The sequence below is a fragment of the Lynx rufus genome, unplaced genomic scaffold, assembly GCF_022079265.1.
Source record: "Lynx rufus isolate CCGP_SWC_20201006 ecotype Redwood Valley unplaced genomic scaffold, mLynRuf1.p SCAF_7, whole genome shotgun sequence".
Classification (NCBI taxonomy): Eukaryota; Metazoa; Chordata; class Mammalia; order Carnivora; family Felidae; genus Lynx; species Lynx rufus.
In genome coordinates, this window is record NW_025814889.1 from 56,945,857 (window position 1) to 56,966,595 (window position 20,739).

General features: G+C 37.0%; 1 protein-coding gene across 6 annotated transcripts in view; it reads right to left on the reverse strand.

Annotated features, from left to right (window-relative positions):
• Positions 1-20,739, reverse strand: part of SOX5 (SRY-box transcription factor 5) — a 351,471-nt gene that overhangs the window by 21,977 nt on the left and 308,755 nt on the right. For 3 of the 6 annotated variants that reach the window (XM_047066167.1, XM_047066165.1, XM_047066164.1), the window contains exons 9-10: positions 18,734-18,911; positions 6,833-6,978 (exon numbers count right to left, since the gene is read on the reverse strand). The exons of 1 other annotated variant lie outside the window; for it this stretch is intronic. In XM_047066167.1, coding sequence (XP_046922123.1) covers positions 6,833-6,978; positions 18,734-18,911 — 324 coding nt within the window. Of the gene's footprint in view, positions 1-6,832; positions 7,002-18,729; positions 18,912-20,739 lie in introns of all 6 variants that reach the window. 2 more of the 6 variants (XM_047066166.1, XM_047066162.1) reach the window with 1 other exon arrangement.

Genomic DNA, 20,739 nt, shown 5'->3' on the forward strand with positions numbered 1-20,739 from the left:
AAAAACTCACACCATAATTGCTCCCCACCAAGCGTGGGCACTTGCTAGCTGCAAGTTGTGGCACTGTGACAAATGTAGCAAAACTGAAAGCGGGCTATACTAAGAGAAAGAAAAAGTCTTCCACTGGCCATCTGTGAAAATAAGGCATGTGGCCATTAAATGCAGAGGCTGTAAATATACACAAACTCCATGAAGCAAATGGCAAAAAAGGACTAAACTTCAAGCTCAAACAAATCAAAATGTTTAATGCATAGTTACCACTGCTGGACGAAAACAGCTCTGATCTTTGCAGTCTGCAAACTCGGCATGTATTTCAATTAAATACCCCCAAAAAGAAAAGAAAGAAAAAAGAAAGAAATGAAAAGACACAGAAGAAAACCATCTGGAACAAAAGGCTATAGACAGCCCATACTCAATTTCTAGAAACAAACAGCCCCTTTAACTTGCACCAGCCTGTCGAGAATGTCGATTGGAATTATTGAAAGGCTGACATATAGAGTGATGGATGGGTGATGACATAATACCTATTCGCCTTTTTGTCATGGTCTTTGAAAACTGGCTGCTCTGTGCTGATAATATTCACTAAGGGGTTTTCCTCTCCCCTCCTGTCCCATAAGAAGTGTTCCCTAGCTAAGACACTCAGAATTAAGAAGGTTTTATGAATGAAAAACAAAAGAAAAGAAAACCTAAGGATCAAATGCCAACTTGCACATAAAAAGCTGGTCTAGATTTCCTAATAATCAGTTGCCTAGAAAGCAGTTCCCTATCCATTTTATATAAATTTTCAGAGTAGAGAGCCTCTAATTATAAAAAAAAGCAAGCATTCAACATCAGATTTTATGTATCTTTTAAAGTCATGGAATAATTAATATGCAAATGTAGAGATTAAAAAATACTTTTATAAAGAAATACTATTAATAATTTGTGTTACTGTAGTTTTTCCTAGACAAATTCCAACCAGCAGACTTAAAAGTTGGGGAGCTTTTTAAAAATCACACATGCGTGCTCACACACAACTCGGCGCCCCCCTCACCCCCGACCCCCAGGTAAAAAGCTCCTGCTTTGCCAGGGTGTGGTGATGATCTATCTCACTTCCTCGTGCAGGATTTACCTAACATGCCTTTCTCCTTCGTGATTTTTTTCCTCTAACCACTGAAATAGCTGGTTCTAATTTGACTTCTCTAATTCATTTTGACTAAAGGCAACATCTACAAAAGCCATCCATAAATCATTAATTAATTGTAGTATCTTCCACTGAACACAGACGCATGAGTTCCTTCACAGTCACTTTTTCAAAGCGTAACCTGTAATTCACAATTCCTCACATGCCTTGTCCTTATCTAAGGGAAGGAGCATGTGTTAGATAATGCTGAACTAGATACACTGTGTCAGTTTCTGAAGAGTTAACACTGCTGGCCCCATCCATCAGATGGCCAGCGAAGCATCAGGAAAGAATGATGGATGTAAAATTATTACAGGCCTGCCATCCGATACACTTACTGCCATTTGTAACTAATGCTGGGACTGACACACTTTTTTTCATTATTAAACATCCACATTAAGTCAACATTGGCCACTGTCATTTCATGTTTGGCACTCCGTTAAAGGGAAAGAAAGAAGTTGACAATAGCAGAAAAAGAGGAGGTTGTAATGGAAGTTTCCAAGTGCCAGGGTTATAAAAATTAACCTCTGTTTACAAATTAGTCCATATGATATTTGGAAAGGCTTCTCATGAGTATGACTGACAAGTGAAAGAGAAACTGCCATTGTTATTGAATAAAGTATTGTTTAAAATATACCTTTTATTTACTAAATTTTCACCTCATTCTATGGAAATTTGCAATGAATGTTCACAGAACCTCAGAAGGAAAAGTAAGGCATTTTGCCAGGTATTATTATTTGGAGTAATAGATGAATTCATAGCATGGGTAGGCATTTAGATTTCAAGTACACTGTAGGCAATTAATGTTTGCTTGGTGGATAAATTCTCTACCTTAAAAAACAGATGCACACATCTGTAGGTTTATTTTTGTGAGTGGCATCAATTTTATATATGAAAGTAGGACCACAGTTGGCCTTAACATGTAGAAAGCATGTGTGAGAACACATATTCATTGGTTTAACCTGTCACCTAAGCAACGTTTTCATGTATGTGTGCGCACATGCTTGTGTGCGACTTAATTCTTTACGGACCACAGACAAGGTATGAGGCCCTGGGGACATGTAATGGCACAAGAGCAAAAGTAGTTAGATGACCACAAATATAATATAATGAAAACAAACAGGTTTTATAAAGAAAATGTTTGAGAGCTTTGATATTTTTATAATGCAGCTGTGGCTTTCAATGGCCTTTTCTTACTCAATAGCCATTCTGGTCCTTTTCTTCTCTGTCAACATAATCTTTGATCTTAAGATATCCCTTGCTCTCTAGGAGGATAAGGTCTCTAATTCTGTTCCAAAATTTCATTCCTGGTATACTTAAGGCAAGTTCTCTTCCTTTGACCAGTAATTGTCTTAAAGGAATGCGTAGGACCCATTTCTACCCAAATGAGATGTTTGTGGAAGTCAGCTTCAGGGGTGCAGTGAAACATCTCTATGTGAATAACGTAAGAAACACTCCAATGTGAATGAAGGAGGGAGGAAAAACATCTCTATGCGAAAGAGGCCTGAAAAGAGCAAAGAGAAAACTCCTTCTCCTTCCTGAGCTGGCATGGTTGTAGGTAGAGCACAAGTTTATGACACTAAGGGAAAAACTAAGGGAATCACAGAGATTTCAACCCTGACATTGCTGAGCTGATAAACTAACACCATGAACTGCCCACTCCAGAACTTCATTATGTGTTAAAAATGAATCATTATTTGTTGAAGCTATTGTGTTGAGACTTCCTGATGCATGTAATGAAACACATGTCTACCAAATACCACAGCGTAGGCATCATTCTCCTAGGTTAACTACATTGGGGGTGAGGGAAATAAGCAAGGAAATTTCTGGAAATTTCTGCACTACTTCAAGTGCATTGGGTTTCTATTATACTAGTACTGCCTAGTGGTATCAGGACAAAAACTGAGGACTTTATGGTTCCCTCTTAACTATGGCTACCTTCAAACACAAGGTCAGAACCTGAGTATGCAGTTGATCATATGGTCAAGACTGTGCCAGGCGGGTGATAATGAAGCAAAGCAGGTGGTTTTGACAAGCCAAATGTATGAGAGTCTTTCTGATTCTTTCTACCTGAGAAGATTTTTTATTCATCCATAACACTAATCTGTGAAGAGCTATGTGATAAAAGATAACATTATCCGAATATGCAATCAGGCTATAATTAACCTGAAATGACAATTATAAATAACACTGTGTCCCAGAGTTTCCAAGAAACCTGACATACACAGTTTTTGGGTATGTTGACACACTTCCAAGAAAAGTAAAAAATGAAAAATCTTTTAGAAGTCTTCAATTAAAATGTGTTTTAGTAAAAATGACTTTCATTATGTGTTTTGGTGCATATTACTAGAAAACATTTGTCCCTATCTTCACACCTCTAATTGTTTTTACTACCAATTACAGCTTTTCAGAATTACGACTCTCTACTTGGGACAACCATGTTGGTCATTTGAAATGTGGAGAAAAGTTTCTGTGTATAAGGTTTGCGTACTCAAGAAAACAGATCTGCACTGTGGATTCCAACTATCTGGGTCTCAGGTTGTGCTAATCACCTTTTGGACAGATGAGAGCGCCAGGCTGGATTTCTTCTCTTTTCCCCTTTCCTTTCTCCCAGATCCTTTCTCTCTTTTTTTCTTTTATCTCCCCCTCTCCTTACATCTCCCATACTTTCCGGGTTTTGGAAATTGGGAATATTGCTTTAGTGACAGAAATGTCCTTTTGGGATTCAAATGGTATGATACAGTGCAGAAATTTACCATCTATTCTGTTTATGTATTTCAAACGGAAGCAAAATTCCAAACCAACTACTCATCTACCTATGCTGTGGCCATGGATAAAGCTAGGCAAATATAAAAATCTATTAAAAGGTAGGTATTAGGAAATTAACAACGGGATGGCAAAGTGATGTCACTTTATGTGGAAGAATAAGCAGCCACCTTTGTCAACTCAGGTACAGAATCGAACTGATATACCAAAGAAAATGGGTGGGGCCTTTATTCACTTCCTATAAGTAGGCTCACAAACATAAAGGTGCCATGACTGACAGTCAAAATAATAATTTGATTTAAACCATATATGTCATAAAGGCAGAGAACATACTTTCTTGTTCAAGTACATAATACCACCCCCCCATACACAGCAGGTATTAATTAAAGAACATAAATTTGACATTATCACATTCCCAGGAGTTGCACATAGATCAATCATTAATATTGTAGAAATGACAAGCAAGCTAGTTCAATAGGAAAGGGCAAGCACAGTTAATACCTGCTTCTCGGGAGAGCTTCAAAAATCACACTTTCACTGTCAGGTACCAAGGAGTCATTCAGAATCGTCTGCTGAAAATATTTACTTACACCTTACAAAAGTTTGCCATGCTATTATAATAATGGAACTGTTTCATTTTCCTATTTTAAGATTTTCACTTAAAAAAACCATAAAAATACAAGACTGTTGCTGATGACATAACTCAGTCGCACTGAAAGGGCACGGTGAAGAGATCTGGGAAGGACAACATTCTTGGGACTGGACATATCTTAATTGGCCAACAGATTTTGGCAGGTATTACTTCAAAAACAGATTTCTAAAAAGTTCTAATTCTACAAAAGAGAAAGGAACACTGAAGGCAGTAGCTTTCAACAAGAGGCAACTCTCACTCCTGCAGCGCAAATAGAGAAGGTGCTAATCAGAGAGATAAAGTATGCTTGGAACAAGTGGAACAAGAAGTGGAAATAAAGTTCCCTAACAATGGACAACTATGGAGTAAAGTGAATGCAGATGGCTCCACTCCTGTTACTTAATCAAAAGGCTGAGCAGAGTCACTGGAGCCGGCATAAAGTCATGTGTTAGAACAACAGCTGATCTGTATTAGAGAAGATTAACTCGCAGTGCCATGGTGGAGGGCCCAGGATTATTTTATGTACTTCCATTGCCTTACAAGCCGTCAGCACAATTATTGCCCTCCGATCTGAATGACTGATCTGTAACCACAGCTAAACAGCATGCTGCTTAGGGGCCTAGGAGCTTCATGAAGATGAATTTCCATACCATCAAAGTGCTTTTAATGGGCTCCCTGATCCAACCACAAGGCCTGTTTTGCAAGTATATAGAACTCAGGATGAAGGCTTCCTGTCCAAAAGGATTTGGTCGGTTGTCACTTGACAATTCCCAGCCAGCACAGGGGAGGAGAGGGGGGAGATAGGTAGAGTTGTCTCTGCTTTGGAGGATTAAAAAAAAAAAAAGGGTACAGATGCTTGCTGAATGCAACCAACTGCTGTATCCACAGCTGAATTCAATGCGCTTAACAAATAACGGCAATTTAGCTATGCTTGCGAGGAATAGCTTGAGTCACTTCGCATTAGCATCTGGCTGAGTGTTAAACTCATTTCTACATGGGGAGCAGAGAAAAGGAATTTCTGTTCAAGCATCCTTTCAAGAATGTTTAAATATTTGAATATAAATTCCTTCATGCTTGCTATCATTCCTTCTTAGAGCTGTCACGTTGCTTTTCCCCCTTCCCTTCTGGTGCTTAGCTAGAAAAATTTTGTGCCCTTCTTGCTGCACCAATGTAGCTCTTGTTATGTTGTGTGACTGCAAGGGATGTGTACCTAACCATGCTTTGCTCTCCCCTCCAGGAACGGAGCAGAATTAAAATCATTTCCCCATCCTTTTGACCCATGTTTGGACCAGAGGAAAAGTACAGTTGTGACAGGATCACACATATATTTCACTTTCGCTATGCAGATTGTGAGCTTAGAGATTGCACATCAAATTCCATATAAAACCTGGGAAACCAGAAAGCTATCAAATTAACAATCTGCTCATTCTGGACAATACTGTTTGACTCACAAGCTTCCCATGATGGTTAACTTTCAAGTTGCTGCTAAGTAGCTGATCATTTTTTTTCCCTCTTATTTACCGTGTCTCTTTAGCTATAGAATTGTGAAAAGGAGACGCGGTAATATTTTAAAATTTCAATTAAAAAAAATCACATATTACCAACATAAGTACATCTCTCTGGGCAGTCTATAATAACATAATATTTTTCTGAATAAAACACCATGCAGCTTAGACACAAGAATTTGAAATTAATGTATCTCAGATGAATTCAGAAGTTTCACTGGGCTTAGGCATAACAACAATGTCCAAGTTTTAAAAAGCACATTTTGTTTTATAATAAAGTCAGAATTTCTAACTGTGCGGTCATCTAAAACTTGACCGTGCTTTGCAGTGGAAACATATTATGACAAGCTCAGGATCCTAGTTACTTAGACTGTGAGCGTGGGTATCATCCAAGCTTATGCTGATTAAAGAAGATTCAGGATTTTCAAATCCAGCTCATCCCCAAATACAAGTTAAGCATCTCTGTAGAGCAAAACTTTCACTCAGACTCAAATATTTCAAATGCCATTCCATTTTAATGCAAACAGATGGCAGACAGGGGGATATTAATTGTCAATAAAGTTTGGACATGGATAGAAGAGAATTATAACTCTTCTCATTTGCAGATGGTTTTGATTAGGATGGGCACGGAGATTTTTCTGTATTGACAGAGCGGGGGGAAAAGGAGGGAGAAGCATCATTTTGAGGATGGTGAGGTGAGAAAACAAAGGAGAAAAGCTTTCAGGCAACTGAAGTAGTTTTGGAAAGTCAGATCTTTTATGAACTAACCTTTTCTGTCCGGCAGTTATTGAGACCTAGACTATTCACAACAGCCACCTTCCCATCAAGCACCTGTTGCTCCCGCCGAAGCTGCTCCTTCATCTGCCGAGCTTCTTGGATTGCCTTGGTGACAGCATCATGGTCATTTAAATAACCTGAAGGTGTGACAGAACAAAGGCTATGTTTTGTATAAAGGCATGGAGAGCTTAACCTTTAACCATAAAAACCACGTCCTTTTTGCGTAATGGCTAGTGTCTGGCACATAATAATTTTTCAGTGTCATTTGTCTACGACGAATGAACGAATGAGTAATTGATAATGACTGATTCACACAGTCATACGTGAACATGCTGCCAAGTACCTGTAATGTATACACAGTATTTAAGTGAAATATAGTTTTTTCCACATGCTTGGAAAGTTCACAATATAATTTTTATTTATTTTTTATTATTTTTTATTTTTTTTTTTAATTTTTTTTTTCAACGTTTATTTATTTTTGGGACAGAGAGAGACAGAGCATGAACGGGGGAGGGGCAGAGAGAGAGGGAGACACAGAATCGGAAATAGGCTCCAGGCTCTGAGCCATCAGCCCAGAGCCTGACGCGGGGCTCGAACTCCCGGACCGCGAGATCGTGACCTGGCTGAAGTCGGACGCTTAACCGACTGCGCCACCCAGGCGCCCCCACAATATAATTTTTAAATAAACTTTCAGTTATCTGAATGTTTTGTAGTGCCCAAATAAAACCTATCTTTGATACTTGTTTTCATGTAAGGATCATACTGCAGGATATGGGTATTGATGATTATCACTCTAATTACCGACATTCTCGCAGTGTTAGAAAGGTCAGTTTAGAGTTTGTACATAGCACTATTAGCTGTGTTATGTACAGAAGGAATAAATCATTATTAACTAAGTGAAAGGAGATCATCCCCTCACCCCCCCATTGATGGTGAAATAAACCACAGGTGGCAGTGATTTGCTATGGATACAAACTTGTAAGAGGCTAAATTTCAAGCATGGAATGTAACCAAATACCTGTGTATTGTACGATCAGAAATTGTGGCTACTGAAAACTACACTCACATTTAATTCACACTTTTCATAAGACAATCAAATGACCAACTTGTCTATAGCTCCATAATCCAAAATTAGTTAAAAGAAAAAAAAAAACAAAAACAAAGAAAAGAAAAATTGCCAAAATAATTTCTTTTAAAGAAGAGGTTTGAGGAGAAAAACTAATTTTTACCTTAATGTTAACACTGGTCACTTATTTATTTGATGCACATTATTATGATAATCTGCACGACTTTAGGGTAGAATACCGATGGGAAAACACTGTTTTGTAAATATTGAAAGGGAAGCTAATATATCATCTTTCACTCTCCCTATCTTTTAACTAGGGCATAAAATGGCATAAACTGAATCTATAATATGAAATTGCCCAGAAAAGGGACTTGTTTGTGACATGAGGCTAAATCTAACCAGATCCATTGGTGAATTGTGACAGATGGAGGGACTGTGAGACAGAAGGCAGGCACTAATCACACATAAAATGACCGGCTTGCCTCAACATGTTCCATGGATTCCAGCAAACTTTACACCCTAATCCATTTTTAGAACAAAAAACATCTGGGCCATAAATCCTCTAATCTGCCAAAACACGCTATTAAATCCCATGATTTGTTGAAAAACACTAAGATTAAAGAAAGGAAATATAAAATGGCTAACTGCCGTGTTAGGAAAGTGTTATTAATACTCTTTCTTTGTCTCAATTATGAATGTTCTGGTACTAAAGAGCCTTGTCTAATCATGTCAGATTACACATCCTCATCGTATTGCTAGACTCTTCTATCTGATCTGCTGATTGCCAAAAAACATAGAATACTTTCTTGCTGCTTAAACATTCTATTGAAGAAGCTGATGTCAGATTAGTGCAGTGCTTCAGTGCAGGAAGGTTTCTAAAGGATCCATGCTTTCCCCCCACTCCCTTGCTATGCACAGACTAGACCTCATCCTCTGATCTCCTTGAGGCAGAAAGATAAGTTAGTTCCAGTGTAGGCGACAGAAAGGGGAGCCTTGAAAGCTACTATATGTTTTGCTTTTCAGAGCTAAATTCATTGGAACTTATTCAAAGAACAAAACCTCATTGCTCATGATAAATGCTCAAAATACAAAACCCTCATTGCTCAATATAAATTATAAATAAACACATTATAAATTGTAAACAACAATTTAGACCCAGGTCAAGCCTTTAGGGTTAGTGTTTACTTTAAATTATGGTTGTTTTTAACCTTATATTATCCTCAACATCCTGTCTTGGTTCTCTTGAACAACTTTCTTAATATATTATTCTTGAACTTATTCTGTTCATGAACACTACTACTCTAGAAAGAAATACGGCTCTTAGATGACAGTGGTGGTCTCAGTATATGTTCATTTGGTGAAAGATCTGAAGACGATCAGCCTGATTTTCCTATCCTCTAACCCCTGTTTATGTACAACCTGGCATCATGCAGTCTATTTAGCTTCTCCAGAGCACAAGTACATTTTGAAATTGTTTGGCACATGGCGTTGAATGAAAGTATGAATTCTTTATGTTTTTTGGGTGCTGCCAAGATAACATTGTGCAGAAAAAATGATTAATATAGATGCAAAAGGGATGCAAATTATATGGAGGTGAATAACTGACAGACATATGTTCCGTAATGTCTATTTCCAGTTTGAGGTGTGTATTCCTATGCAGGTGGAAATGGGCATCCACTTTAAAAGAAACATTCCTGCTTTTAGAGACTTTGGAGTATTAGCTAAAATGCTATATGAAATCTAACATTTGTATCTGCTGTGTTAAATCTTAAAGGCATTTTATACATCACAGAGTTGAATCATAGCAGGGTCGCTTGCTGCTTCTTTACATTTTGTTCTCGTCACAGTCACCAAATTATCAACCTTGCCGATTCCCTCTCTCTTGGCAAATGGCCTCCCCTCTGATTTTGGAAACACCAGTATAAGGGTGAGCTCTCACCTTCCTGCCCCACCCATACCACGACTCCTACCCATGCTCGCTTCAAATCTGTCTCCCTTTCTGCCCACTACCTTCTCCTGCTTCAGTGAAAATGTTGCCTCTACCTTCATTCAAGGCAAACCCCCGAAGCTCGTGTTCTAGATTTCTATACTTCACCATTGGTCATTCTCTTTCACATTTCTGTCACCTGTATCTGAACTTCTCCACCGTCTCTAACCACTTCAACTTGTAAGTACTTCATTTTCTCCACCTGAGACAAAGCAAATAAAGTCTCTCTCAACTTTGTGCTGCCTTCTCTTTCCAACTCTCTCTCTCTTTACCTTCTAAGATTCTTACCACACTCCCCATTCCTTCCTCACTCTTCCATTTCTGCTACAATCTTGTTTCAGCTTCCTTGCTTTTTTAAACAGCCAAATCCAAGGTACATTAGCCGTGCCTTGCAGAATGACAGCACTGACAATCCCCTCATTCTAGAAAGTCCTTTCTTCCTTGTTTCTTATCACAGCACAGGATCCCCTTTCCTCTCTGACTTCTCCATCTTCATATCCTTGCCTGGGATCTGTTCTTCATCTCTCCTTTGATTTGGTCCAAGGTTACAATTTTCAGAAAAAGTTTGCATTTTGGAGTTGGATAAGCCTGAATGGAAATCCTAACTTTGCCACTTACAAGCTATATAAATTGTACATGCTGTTTTACCCTTTTAAGTCTCAATTATGTTATTGTTTAAATGGAGATAACACCTAGAGACTAGATAATATAAATTTGTGAAGAGTAAATGAGTTAATACAGTCTTGCATAATGGTCCATGAGAGTTACTCACTGTCAGTTTATTTACAAAATGGCATAGTGAAATGGGCAGGACTTGGGCATTGGATTCAGAAGGATCTGGGTTTGGAAAGTGTGACATTTGCCAAACAGAACACTTGATGTCATTGGATTTCCATTTCCATTAACTGTAAGATGAATGTAAGATGATGGGAGAATTAAATGAAATTACACATTTTGTGAAGGAGTGGATAACATTTGGTACCTGAGGAGGCAGTAAAAAATGTTAATTCCTGTGTTTTTCTTTTCTCTTGCATTTTCTCTATATGCTCACCCTCAGCAGTCTTATTGTATGACATTGACAATAATGATAAAATCTGTGAAGGGATATCATTTCTTGTTGGTCCAGAGTTTCAAGGAAAAGGGGTCATGCCATCAGAGTCCAAAATGCCCCAAATGATCACTTGATACATTTTATTTTGCCTTAATTATATATTTAGGCACCAACTTCATTGTAAGATAAGATCAGAAGGAGGGTATGTACTTAGGAGAGGTTTGGTGAACCTCAATCTTAGGAGGGAAGTGGGAAAGTAAAGGTCAACATGACTTCCAGTTAATACTCAAATGAGATTTGGGAAATGTAGGTTAGGGATCATTAATGTAAAACGTTTGTGAGATCCTGTAACCTTATTAAATTCACCAGTTTGGTTTTTTATGCCTTGGTGTTTCTTCTTAATCACTACCAACAAAATTCTCAAAATTAAAAAGGCCCCTTTTATATATTTTCAGAGGCAGAAAAAAAATGGGGAGGCCTGGAAATAACCTGTGTTATTTCATGTAATTCTTCCATCAACCTTACATTTGTTCCATTACAAAAATGGTAAATGGTATAATATGACATCTATTTAAAGTTTATATTTTTAAAGTGGTTTATTGTTATTAAATTCCATGGTCAGCTTCACTTAGGAAACCCATGAACAATCTTAGGATAAAATCGAAACAGAAAGAGTATGGGCTGCTCCACAAGGAAAGAAGCTGTTGAAAGGTAGAAGGAAAAACAGAAAACCACTTGTAACAGGTTGAATTGTGTTTCTCCAAAAAGGTATGTCTGTGTCCTAACCCTGGTGTTTGTAAACATGACCTCATTTGGAAATAGAGTCTTTGCAGATGTACTTATATTGAGGATCTTGAAATGAGATCACCCTGGATGTCAGGTGGGTCTTAAAGGAGAGAGATCTGATACTGAGACAAAGGGGAGAAGGCCATGTGAATATGGAGGCAGAGTCTGGAATTATGCACCTATAAGCCAAGAACACCAAGGACTACCAGAAGCTACAAGGAACTAGGAACACAAGGCTCTCCCTGAGAGCCTCCAGCAGGAACTAACCCTGCTGACACCACTTTGGATTTTTAGCCTCCACATAGTGAAAGAATAGATTTCCAGTTTAAGCGACCCGGTTTATGGTAACTTGTTGTGGCAGCCTTTGAAACCAAATACCACAATTGGTCTGAATGCACTCTGAAAGTCAAGGGTGATCCCAAGTACTATAAAATATCTGCTACCTACCTCAAATCCTTCCTGATTTTTAAATACACATACCAAGCTTAAATACACATACACGTATGTTTAAATACACATACCAAGCTTCTCTACTTGTCTGTCTCATGAGGATCTGAAAAGCAGCATAGAATTCATTGTCTTCCCACTGCCTCAGCCTGTTTTTTTTCTACATTCTTTATCCCTTTCCAGTGGCCCATTCAGTCACCTGAGGGATCTCCTTTACCCCATATATATAACAGGCAACCAAGCTGTGACAGTCATGCCTCCTCCTCAGCTCTCAAATGTGTGTCTTCTCCATCATGATGGTCACGGCTTTCACTAAAGGCACCTCATCTCTCACCTGGGCTAATGCCTTAAACTCTTAACTGGTTTCCCTATCTTCGGGCTTACACTCCTTGAATCTATCTTCTTTATCTGCTTCCAGATAAAGCATTCCAAAATATCCTCCCAAAGGAATCTGGATCATGTCACTTTACCTGATTAAAAACCCATCTCTTGGTACCTTGGTGCTTAAAGGAGCATTTCATAAGATGATGAGATGTAATATTCTGTGAAAAAATAATTCCATGTTCAAATAAGTGTGGGAAATACTAAATTAAAGTGAAAAAAGGTTTCTTCATTGCACAAATTCCCAAGATCGTGATAATGTTAATGTGCGCTGTGAATCTTCCAGAGATAACAAAAGTATGCAGCTTTTCCCAAATACACTGGAACAAGACACCCTGTAATGTTCCCCCCAAAATGTCATTCTGGGATAAATTCCAAACACTTTACAATGGCCTAAAAGTCTCCTCATGATATCAATTCTGCTTATCTTTCCTGCATCACTTCCTGCTGGTCTCTCTTGAGTTCTGTGTTTAAGCAGCACAGGACTATTTCCTCTTCCAAGCACTGGCCTCTGTCTCCCAAGCGTTTCTCTTTTGCTGAAATACTCTGTCTTTTTGGTGTGTTTGGGACTTTATTCAGATGTCGCCCCTTCTGTAATGACTTTCCTGATATACCCCAGGCATGCTCCTTGTCAACATTAGAACTTCTCATCTATATGCTCTTTCAAAACCGTATATATGCTTTTACAGTCACATTGCCTTCCATTTGTCTAAGTTTGTCTTTCACACCAGTCTATGAACTACTTGAGGGCATTTTCAAATTTTCAGTCTTTTATTCCTTTGGCCCGTGGCAGGGTCTATTGAAGGAATAAATGCATATTTCTAAGTTGAAAGTATCTACCTTTGCAATTCCAGGGTGATTATTTATGTCATCACATCAATGGAAGCCTGTACCACATGACACGTATTTATTAAATCCATGGATTTAACAGATGCTATGAAGGCAATACAAAATCTTATTTACTACATATTTATTTTACATAGGGCTTTTCAGCTGTAAGTAAAAGCAAGGCACATGTGTTTCAAGTTATTTTTAACAAATACTAATTTTTTTCTCAATTGTTGAGGTCACTTATCATCATCAAACTTTTGGCACCCTGATATGTAGCCATTTCTTCATCTGTGAAAACTCACAAGAATTAATTAGATTATAAATGTGAAAGCAATTTGTAAATTGTAAAGTGTTATGCAAATGTTAATTGCCAGATGTTGAGTAATACCCTCAAAATCCTAAAAATCCAATGGCTTTCAATTAAACTATTATAATATTTTTGTTTAATAACCTACCCTCATAGCAGTTTTTCTCATTAAAATTGTAAACTACTGAAATTTCAAGGTAATGTCCTCCTTCGAACTTGAAAACATTTCTCTTCGTCTTATTGAATCAATGTGAGTCTACTACTTTTGCTCAGTGAAGTTTTACTTTTCAAGTGTTAATGCCTCTGAGGAATAAAGGGTAAGACTAAAACATCCTATTATCTTCCAAAGACTTAAAGAACAAGACTGTAGGCATCTAAAGCCTCTCAGACTTCCATCTGCTCATCATCCTGCCAATCATATCACATACAGAAGATATTTGATTTCCATTTATTGGATGAGAGGATAGAGAAAGGACTGAGAAGAGCATCTAATGCGGAAAGGCTATCCATAGGCTGAAAAGAGAGCATGCCAGCCAGAGACCATGATCCTATGGCCCTGACCTCCACTGGCTGTGAGTTTGGGCACGTTACTTGGTCTTCATGTACAGTTGTTTCCTTGAAATTAAAATGGAAGAAATAAACACAGGGTCACAGAACTGTCTACACTGTGACAGGAACTCACTTAGAATTCCTGGGTAAGCACTTAGCCTCCATAAGCGCTGGTTCTTTATCTGTAAAATAACAAGTTTTGACTAGATGATATGGATATCTGCTCTATCTATTTAAGGGTCTATAATTCTAAAATCAGCATAAGTGAGAAATAGATTAAAATGTCTTGAAAAATGTTAGAAGTATTATACATATGTACAACATAGGTGAAAAAGGCCAATAGAAGAAAGATAATATTTGGTCACAAGATTCTAAACTTATCCATCATTCCTCTGACCTATTCATACCTTTTAAGGATCCCCTTTCTTTTGGAGCAACCTATCCTTCGTGTACCATACCAAAGGTGTTCTTACAGAGTACACTATAAGATTGGTCTCCAACCTCAAAAACTCACTTTCTCTATTTGAAGCTAATAGATATATAGCAAAGAGCCCATGTCATTAACGGTAACTTAAGTTACTTTTAGTTCACAGTTTTCCTTGGTTTATTAATGGCATCATACATTAATTCTTCTTTCAGGGGTGACCTTTACAACACTGTTAATGCTCACAGCTTTTATCCAATGACATTATTACTCATTACAGTTCAGCTCTCAACATCTGCATTTGCTGAAAAGAGAAAAGTAAATCGTAGTGGCCTCAAATCCTTGGAAAATATGAGAGATGTGTACGTGGTGAAAGGATTTTTAAGGGAAAAAAAGTAAGAGAAGTTTTAGTAGTGGAGAAAGTCAAATGATAAATGTCATTGAATACATTCTTGCCTTTTTTTGGTCACACTTAATCCCTGGAATGCTGAAGTAAAAAAAAAAAATCCTTACATGATAAAAATGCAAATCTATTAGTTATTTTGTTAGTTAAATATTCTACTTCTAGCGACATTACAAAAGTAGATCATAGACCAGCATTGTGATATTTACAAGCATCATGTCTATTATGGAAGTGAATCATTCCTGCCAAATTTTTTTTTTTTACATACTTAGGACATGAAAGCAAACCTTATCTTGGAGTCCATTTAAGATGTTGAGCAGAGTAACTGAGTTAAACCATAACAGAATGGTTCATAATGATAAAAAGCACATGTGAACCCCAAACCTTTTTTAAACTCTCAAAATTAAAGTTTTCATAGTTTCTCTTGTCACTGCTGCCCCACTGCCCCAGACTGGCTTCCTCTTGGCAAATAATCGGGAATTCTACTTTGTGGAAATTGAAGCATTTGAAATATATTCCTTCAGCCTTCTTTCTGTCCATCCCACAACTTCTCTGTAACTTTCCCTTTTTTCCTTCGTTTCGTTCAGTCTCAGATAAAGGAAGGGCTTTGCTCCTTTCCAAGGTTAATCCTTTCTCATGATCTCTTCCATCATCATCCGTGTTCTCTTTCATATCTTTATCTCTCTCTGACTCTTCTTCCCCTTGACTTTATATATATATTGTCATATATATATGAACGACTGTCCCAATTTAAAACCTGTCTCTACTCATTCTTCTTAAAATATTCACTTCTCAATGCCAAGCTTACAAAAAGACTGGTCTATATATCAACTGCATTTTCTTTCCTCATTGTCTTTCAAATCATTGTAATTGAAATTCTCCTAAGGCATTCTCCAAAAGCTTCTCCATTAGAGTTTACCTCTCCATGAGCTCTAGCTAAATCATAAGGCTTTTCTTTTTCATGTGTTTTTTTAAACTTTTCTGCCAAATGGGTGACCATTAAATACCCCTCCTTTCTGAAACTTTCATTTTTCCTAGGCTAGCATTTTCCTATCTTTATTCTTATTCTAAGACATTCACTTGCTCTTTATCAGTTTTCCCCCTAAAGAAGAATGATGGTTTTAAAATGTGTCCAACAATACTTTGATATTGCTTCCTTCAGAGCTGGACCTTAATACCGTTTCCCTTGAGTTGGGCTGCATTTGTAATTCTCCTATAGTGAAAAGAATAAAATAGACTGGACGGTGTGTGACTTTCAAGACTAGGTTTATAAAAGGCACTGTGGCTTTCGCTTTACTCTCCATCACCCACACTGGGGAAAGTTGGTTTCCATGCGATGAGCAGCCCTTTGAAAAGACTCAACAAGGTAGAGAATGGACCTACCAGCCAACAACCATGTGAGTCAGACATCTTGACAAAGGAGCATCTATCCCTAGTAAAGCCCATATAGATAATTGCCGCCCTGCCTAACATCTTGACTGCAACCACGAGGCCTTAACCCAGAACCACTGAGCTAAGCTGCTTCCAAATTCTGACCCCTAGAACCTGTGAGATAATGCATGTTGGTTATGTTAAGCTGCTGAGTTTTGGGTAAATTTGGCATTCAGTAATAGATAACTAATACAGTAGGTGATACCTAGGATTCTTTAGCCCATTTCTCTTTTTACTATATACACTCTTTGTTGGTGAACAACTTCTTTTTTAGGGATGCATATATCTTTTCAAATTAGTGCTTTCATTTTATTTTGTTATTTTAATCCAAGTATAGCTATAATACATTAGTTTCAATACAGTAATTTAATAATTCTGTGCTTGGTTTCAATATAATGATTTAGTAACTCTATACATTACGCTGTGCTCATTATCATAAGTGTACTCTTAATCCCCTTATACCATATATAATTCTACATCTAAAATGCTAGCACCCCTTCACATATCAGAAATATTTATAGTTTCCTCCTGAATATGTATACCTAAATGGCTCCTTGCCTTTTAACACTTAGGAAATTTTTATATTTATGTTTTCCCCTTCATCAGCTTACATTCTAGTCTTCTCTTTCATGGTTAAGGGAGGTATTATCATTCTTACTTTATGAATTAAAAATCCTAGACTCCTCTGTCTTCAACCTGAACCTCACCAGGTACTTTCTATTGAGGGTAAGTTATATCAATTCTTCTTTACTAATATCTCCTCAATCTATTCTCTCCTTTGTTTTATCATTGCTTATTTTTATTTCATGGAACTAACTAACTCTTGTCCCACACTAAAGCAATGGGTTCCCTGATTCCAGTCTCTTCCTGATGCCAATACTCTTCTTTCTTAAAGTTCTGATCAGATTGCTGTCTGGAGAAAAAGTCAAATTTCTTAGGATAGCATTCAGTCAGATTCCATCTGCTCTTTTCGGTTTTAGCCCTGATCATTTTCCACTACACACTCATTCCATACTCTCGCCAAATCAGTGCATTTCTCAAAAATATGCTATTTTACTCTGGGTTTTCTCTTAAAAGCTAAAATGTCTACGGATATCTCTCTTCCTTAAGACTCCACTTGAATTAGGCTATTCCCAACTTAGCCTTCCTTGATCCTTCCCAGATAGAATCCAATACTCCTCGTTGATTACAAAGTTGTATCTATGTTCTCAAATAGCACTCTCTATGGTTATGACATGGATGACTTTTCCCTTAATTAAGCCCTAAGCTCCTCTGGGGCGCCTGGGTGGCTCAACTCAATCAGTTGAACGTCTGACTTTGGCTCAGGTCATGATCTCATGGTCTGTGAGTTCAAGCCCCGTGTTGGGCTCTGTGCTGACAGCTCAGAGCCTGGAGCCTGCTTTGGATTCTGTGTCTCCCTCTTGCTCTCTGCCCCTCCCCCATTCATGCTCTGTGTTTCTCTCTCTCAAAAATAAATATTAAAATAAATAAGTAAAATAAAATTTAAAAACCCTGAGCTCTTCGAAGGCTTGTCTGTACTACTCTCCTTATAACTGTATGCAAATGATAAACATCAATAAATGTGGATTGAAGTAAGTATATACAGTCTAATTTATGTGTTACTATAGTAAAAATTATTGGAATTTTTAAAGTCAGCTTATAGAAGCAGTTTTTAGTATTTACTTATTACTCTACCAAAATGCCAATTATGGAGAAATGAAGCTCTCTACTTTTTATAATACTTTGGTATGTTTAAATAATACTCAAGCAGTATGGAAATGAACAAACGTCATATCCTGATGGGTGACTGCTGATCTAAGTGGAATGTATTTCATCATTATGTACAGTTTGTACACATCACAAAAAAAATGGAAACATATTTCAGTGATGGAAAAGGCAAGTCACCTAACAACAACATTCTGGAAACATTGTTTTCTGTGATTAAGTCACTTAGGCCTCTTTTTTTTTTTTTTTTTTTAAAGCTTAAGAACATCTGTTACATCAACAAACATAACCAGTTCCATTAGCTTTTCAGGGGGACATTGTAACTTGGACTTCAGTTATAAATTTCATTTGCATGTTTAAAACAGACCTATGAGGTTCATCAAATGGAAACTCTCCTATGGAACTAAAACCATGCACATGGTATGCGTGATTCGCCATTAAAAGATGATTTCATTCAATTGCCATAAACAGAAAATCAGCAAGAACAAAAGAAACGGAACTTACCTATTGTGCTAACTCTGGCTGAAGGACTAGCTAATGCTGCTGGGACAGAGGCTTTGAGGGGGCCTGCCCCACTGTTTATTCTCAGAGCTGGCATATGGGGAGAGGTGGGTGATGTGGGTGATTTGCCATCAGAGGTCTTGGGTTTAGCTGATAGGTTCAGTGGCTGTGCCACTTCATCCTGCAATGATCATTAGAACATGAGCTGTGATAAGGAAAGGCTGATCAAAAAATGCCTAGAAAAACACAGGTATACAGCCTGTCATTTCCCATCCAATTACTCTACCAATTAGTGATCTTAACATTCAACCTGAACATCACAGTGTTTGGTTAGCTGTCAACAATGTCACTTCCAACTACATATTATGAAAAACCTTTCGTATAAAGTACAAATTTATACAAATTTATACTTTCTTGAGAAAGTACACAGGTACTCAACTATCCAGAAAGTATATAACTGATGTCACCTGTAAGAAATACTCTTAAAAAGCTATTCCTTGTACTATTCATTTTTATTGAGAGACCATGCATAATTCATGTACAATTATGATGTAGATAAGCTTTTCTCAACCTCCGAAGAACAGGGGTTGAGTCCCAAGCACCCTTATAGCTTGGTGCTTCGGCAGAGATCCTGGAACATCCATGATGGAGGAGTTTAATGGTATGTAGTCTGATCAGAACTACTCTCCAAATTGAATACAAAAAAGAAAGAAACTTTCTAACTTTCTTAGAAAATAATCTTTTCTCCTAGTTTTCACAGAAACAGTTTGGATTTGATCTAAAAGTGAAATTAAACATAATTAACATTATACCAATATGTACTATTTATTCATATGCAACACTGTTCTAACCACTTTACGTTTTTAAATTAGATTTGTTGTCCAGATTTTCTTTGCAACGTATACCACAATCAATACATTGTGGTATGGGGACCTTTATGTGGTTAATTCAGCATATATGGTGATTTCCAGTTGTTCACTACTTGAATAGGTCAAGTTTACATGGTTTACATTCTATTTTATACCTTTCTATATTAGTCGTTGTGTAATTTCATACATAAAATTTATGTATACAATTATCATTAAAATTTCTACCACATCATTCACAAGAATCAGATGATATTACATCACTTTTCTGATCACAGACTGAAAAATTTATTCCTTTTTTGTGCTCTAAAATTAAAACATCATGTTATATGTTTATATTTTATTGATAACCATATCTACAATGTTACATTTTTCTTGTAGAATAAAAATTTAGCTTCTACTTAGCTACTGTTCTACCTTCATGAGTTAAGAAAATAAATATCTATTTTTCTTAGAATCAAATGGTGCCATTTTATGGCATGAAAATAAATATTACTGTGTACAAAATCATATGTATATATGTATATATATACATATATATATATACACCAAAAACCATTGAAACAAATCACTTTATAAAAATGGTAAAATGGTATATGATATCTATCTAAAGTTTATATTTTTAAGTGGCTTATTGTTATTAAATTCCATGGTTAGCTGCACTTAGGAAACTCATGAAAAACTAGGAAAAATTACTCTAACATTTTTTTAAAAATTCTGTTTTCTCTTTCAGCAAAAAAGAAGAGTTATCTGAAAATCTATTAGAATTCAAATGGCAATCTGTGGTCACATTAGATGTGTAATAAGTTGACGACCATTATACTGAATTTATACCGATTCATAGAATCTTGGAAGGAAGGTAAACTAATTCCATGACTGGTTCACTATATAATTAAGAAAAATTTACTTTAGCATTTTTAAAACAGCAGGGGCAAAATTATGCCTAGATCTTTCAATCTGGAACATTCAGTTGAGCTGGTGAGCCATAATCCTTATATAGGACGTTGTCAACCTTATGTAGGTTGACAGAAACCCAGAAGTATTGCGTCCTTTTTCTCTATACCGACAGTATGGATGAATAGTTTGCAAATATGATACTTGGATCAGTACCATCAACACCACCTGGGACATTATTAGAAAAGC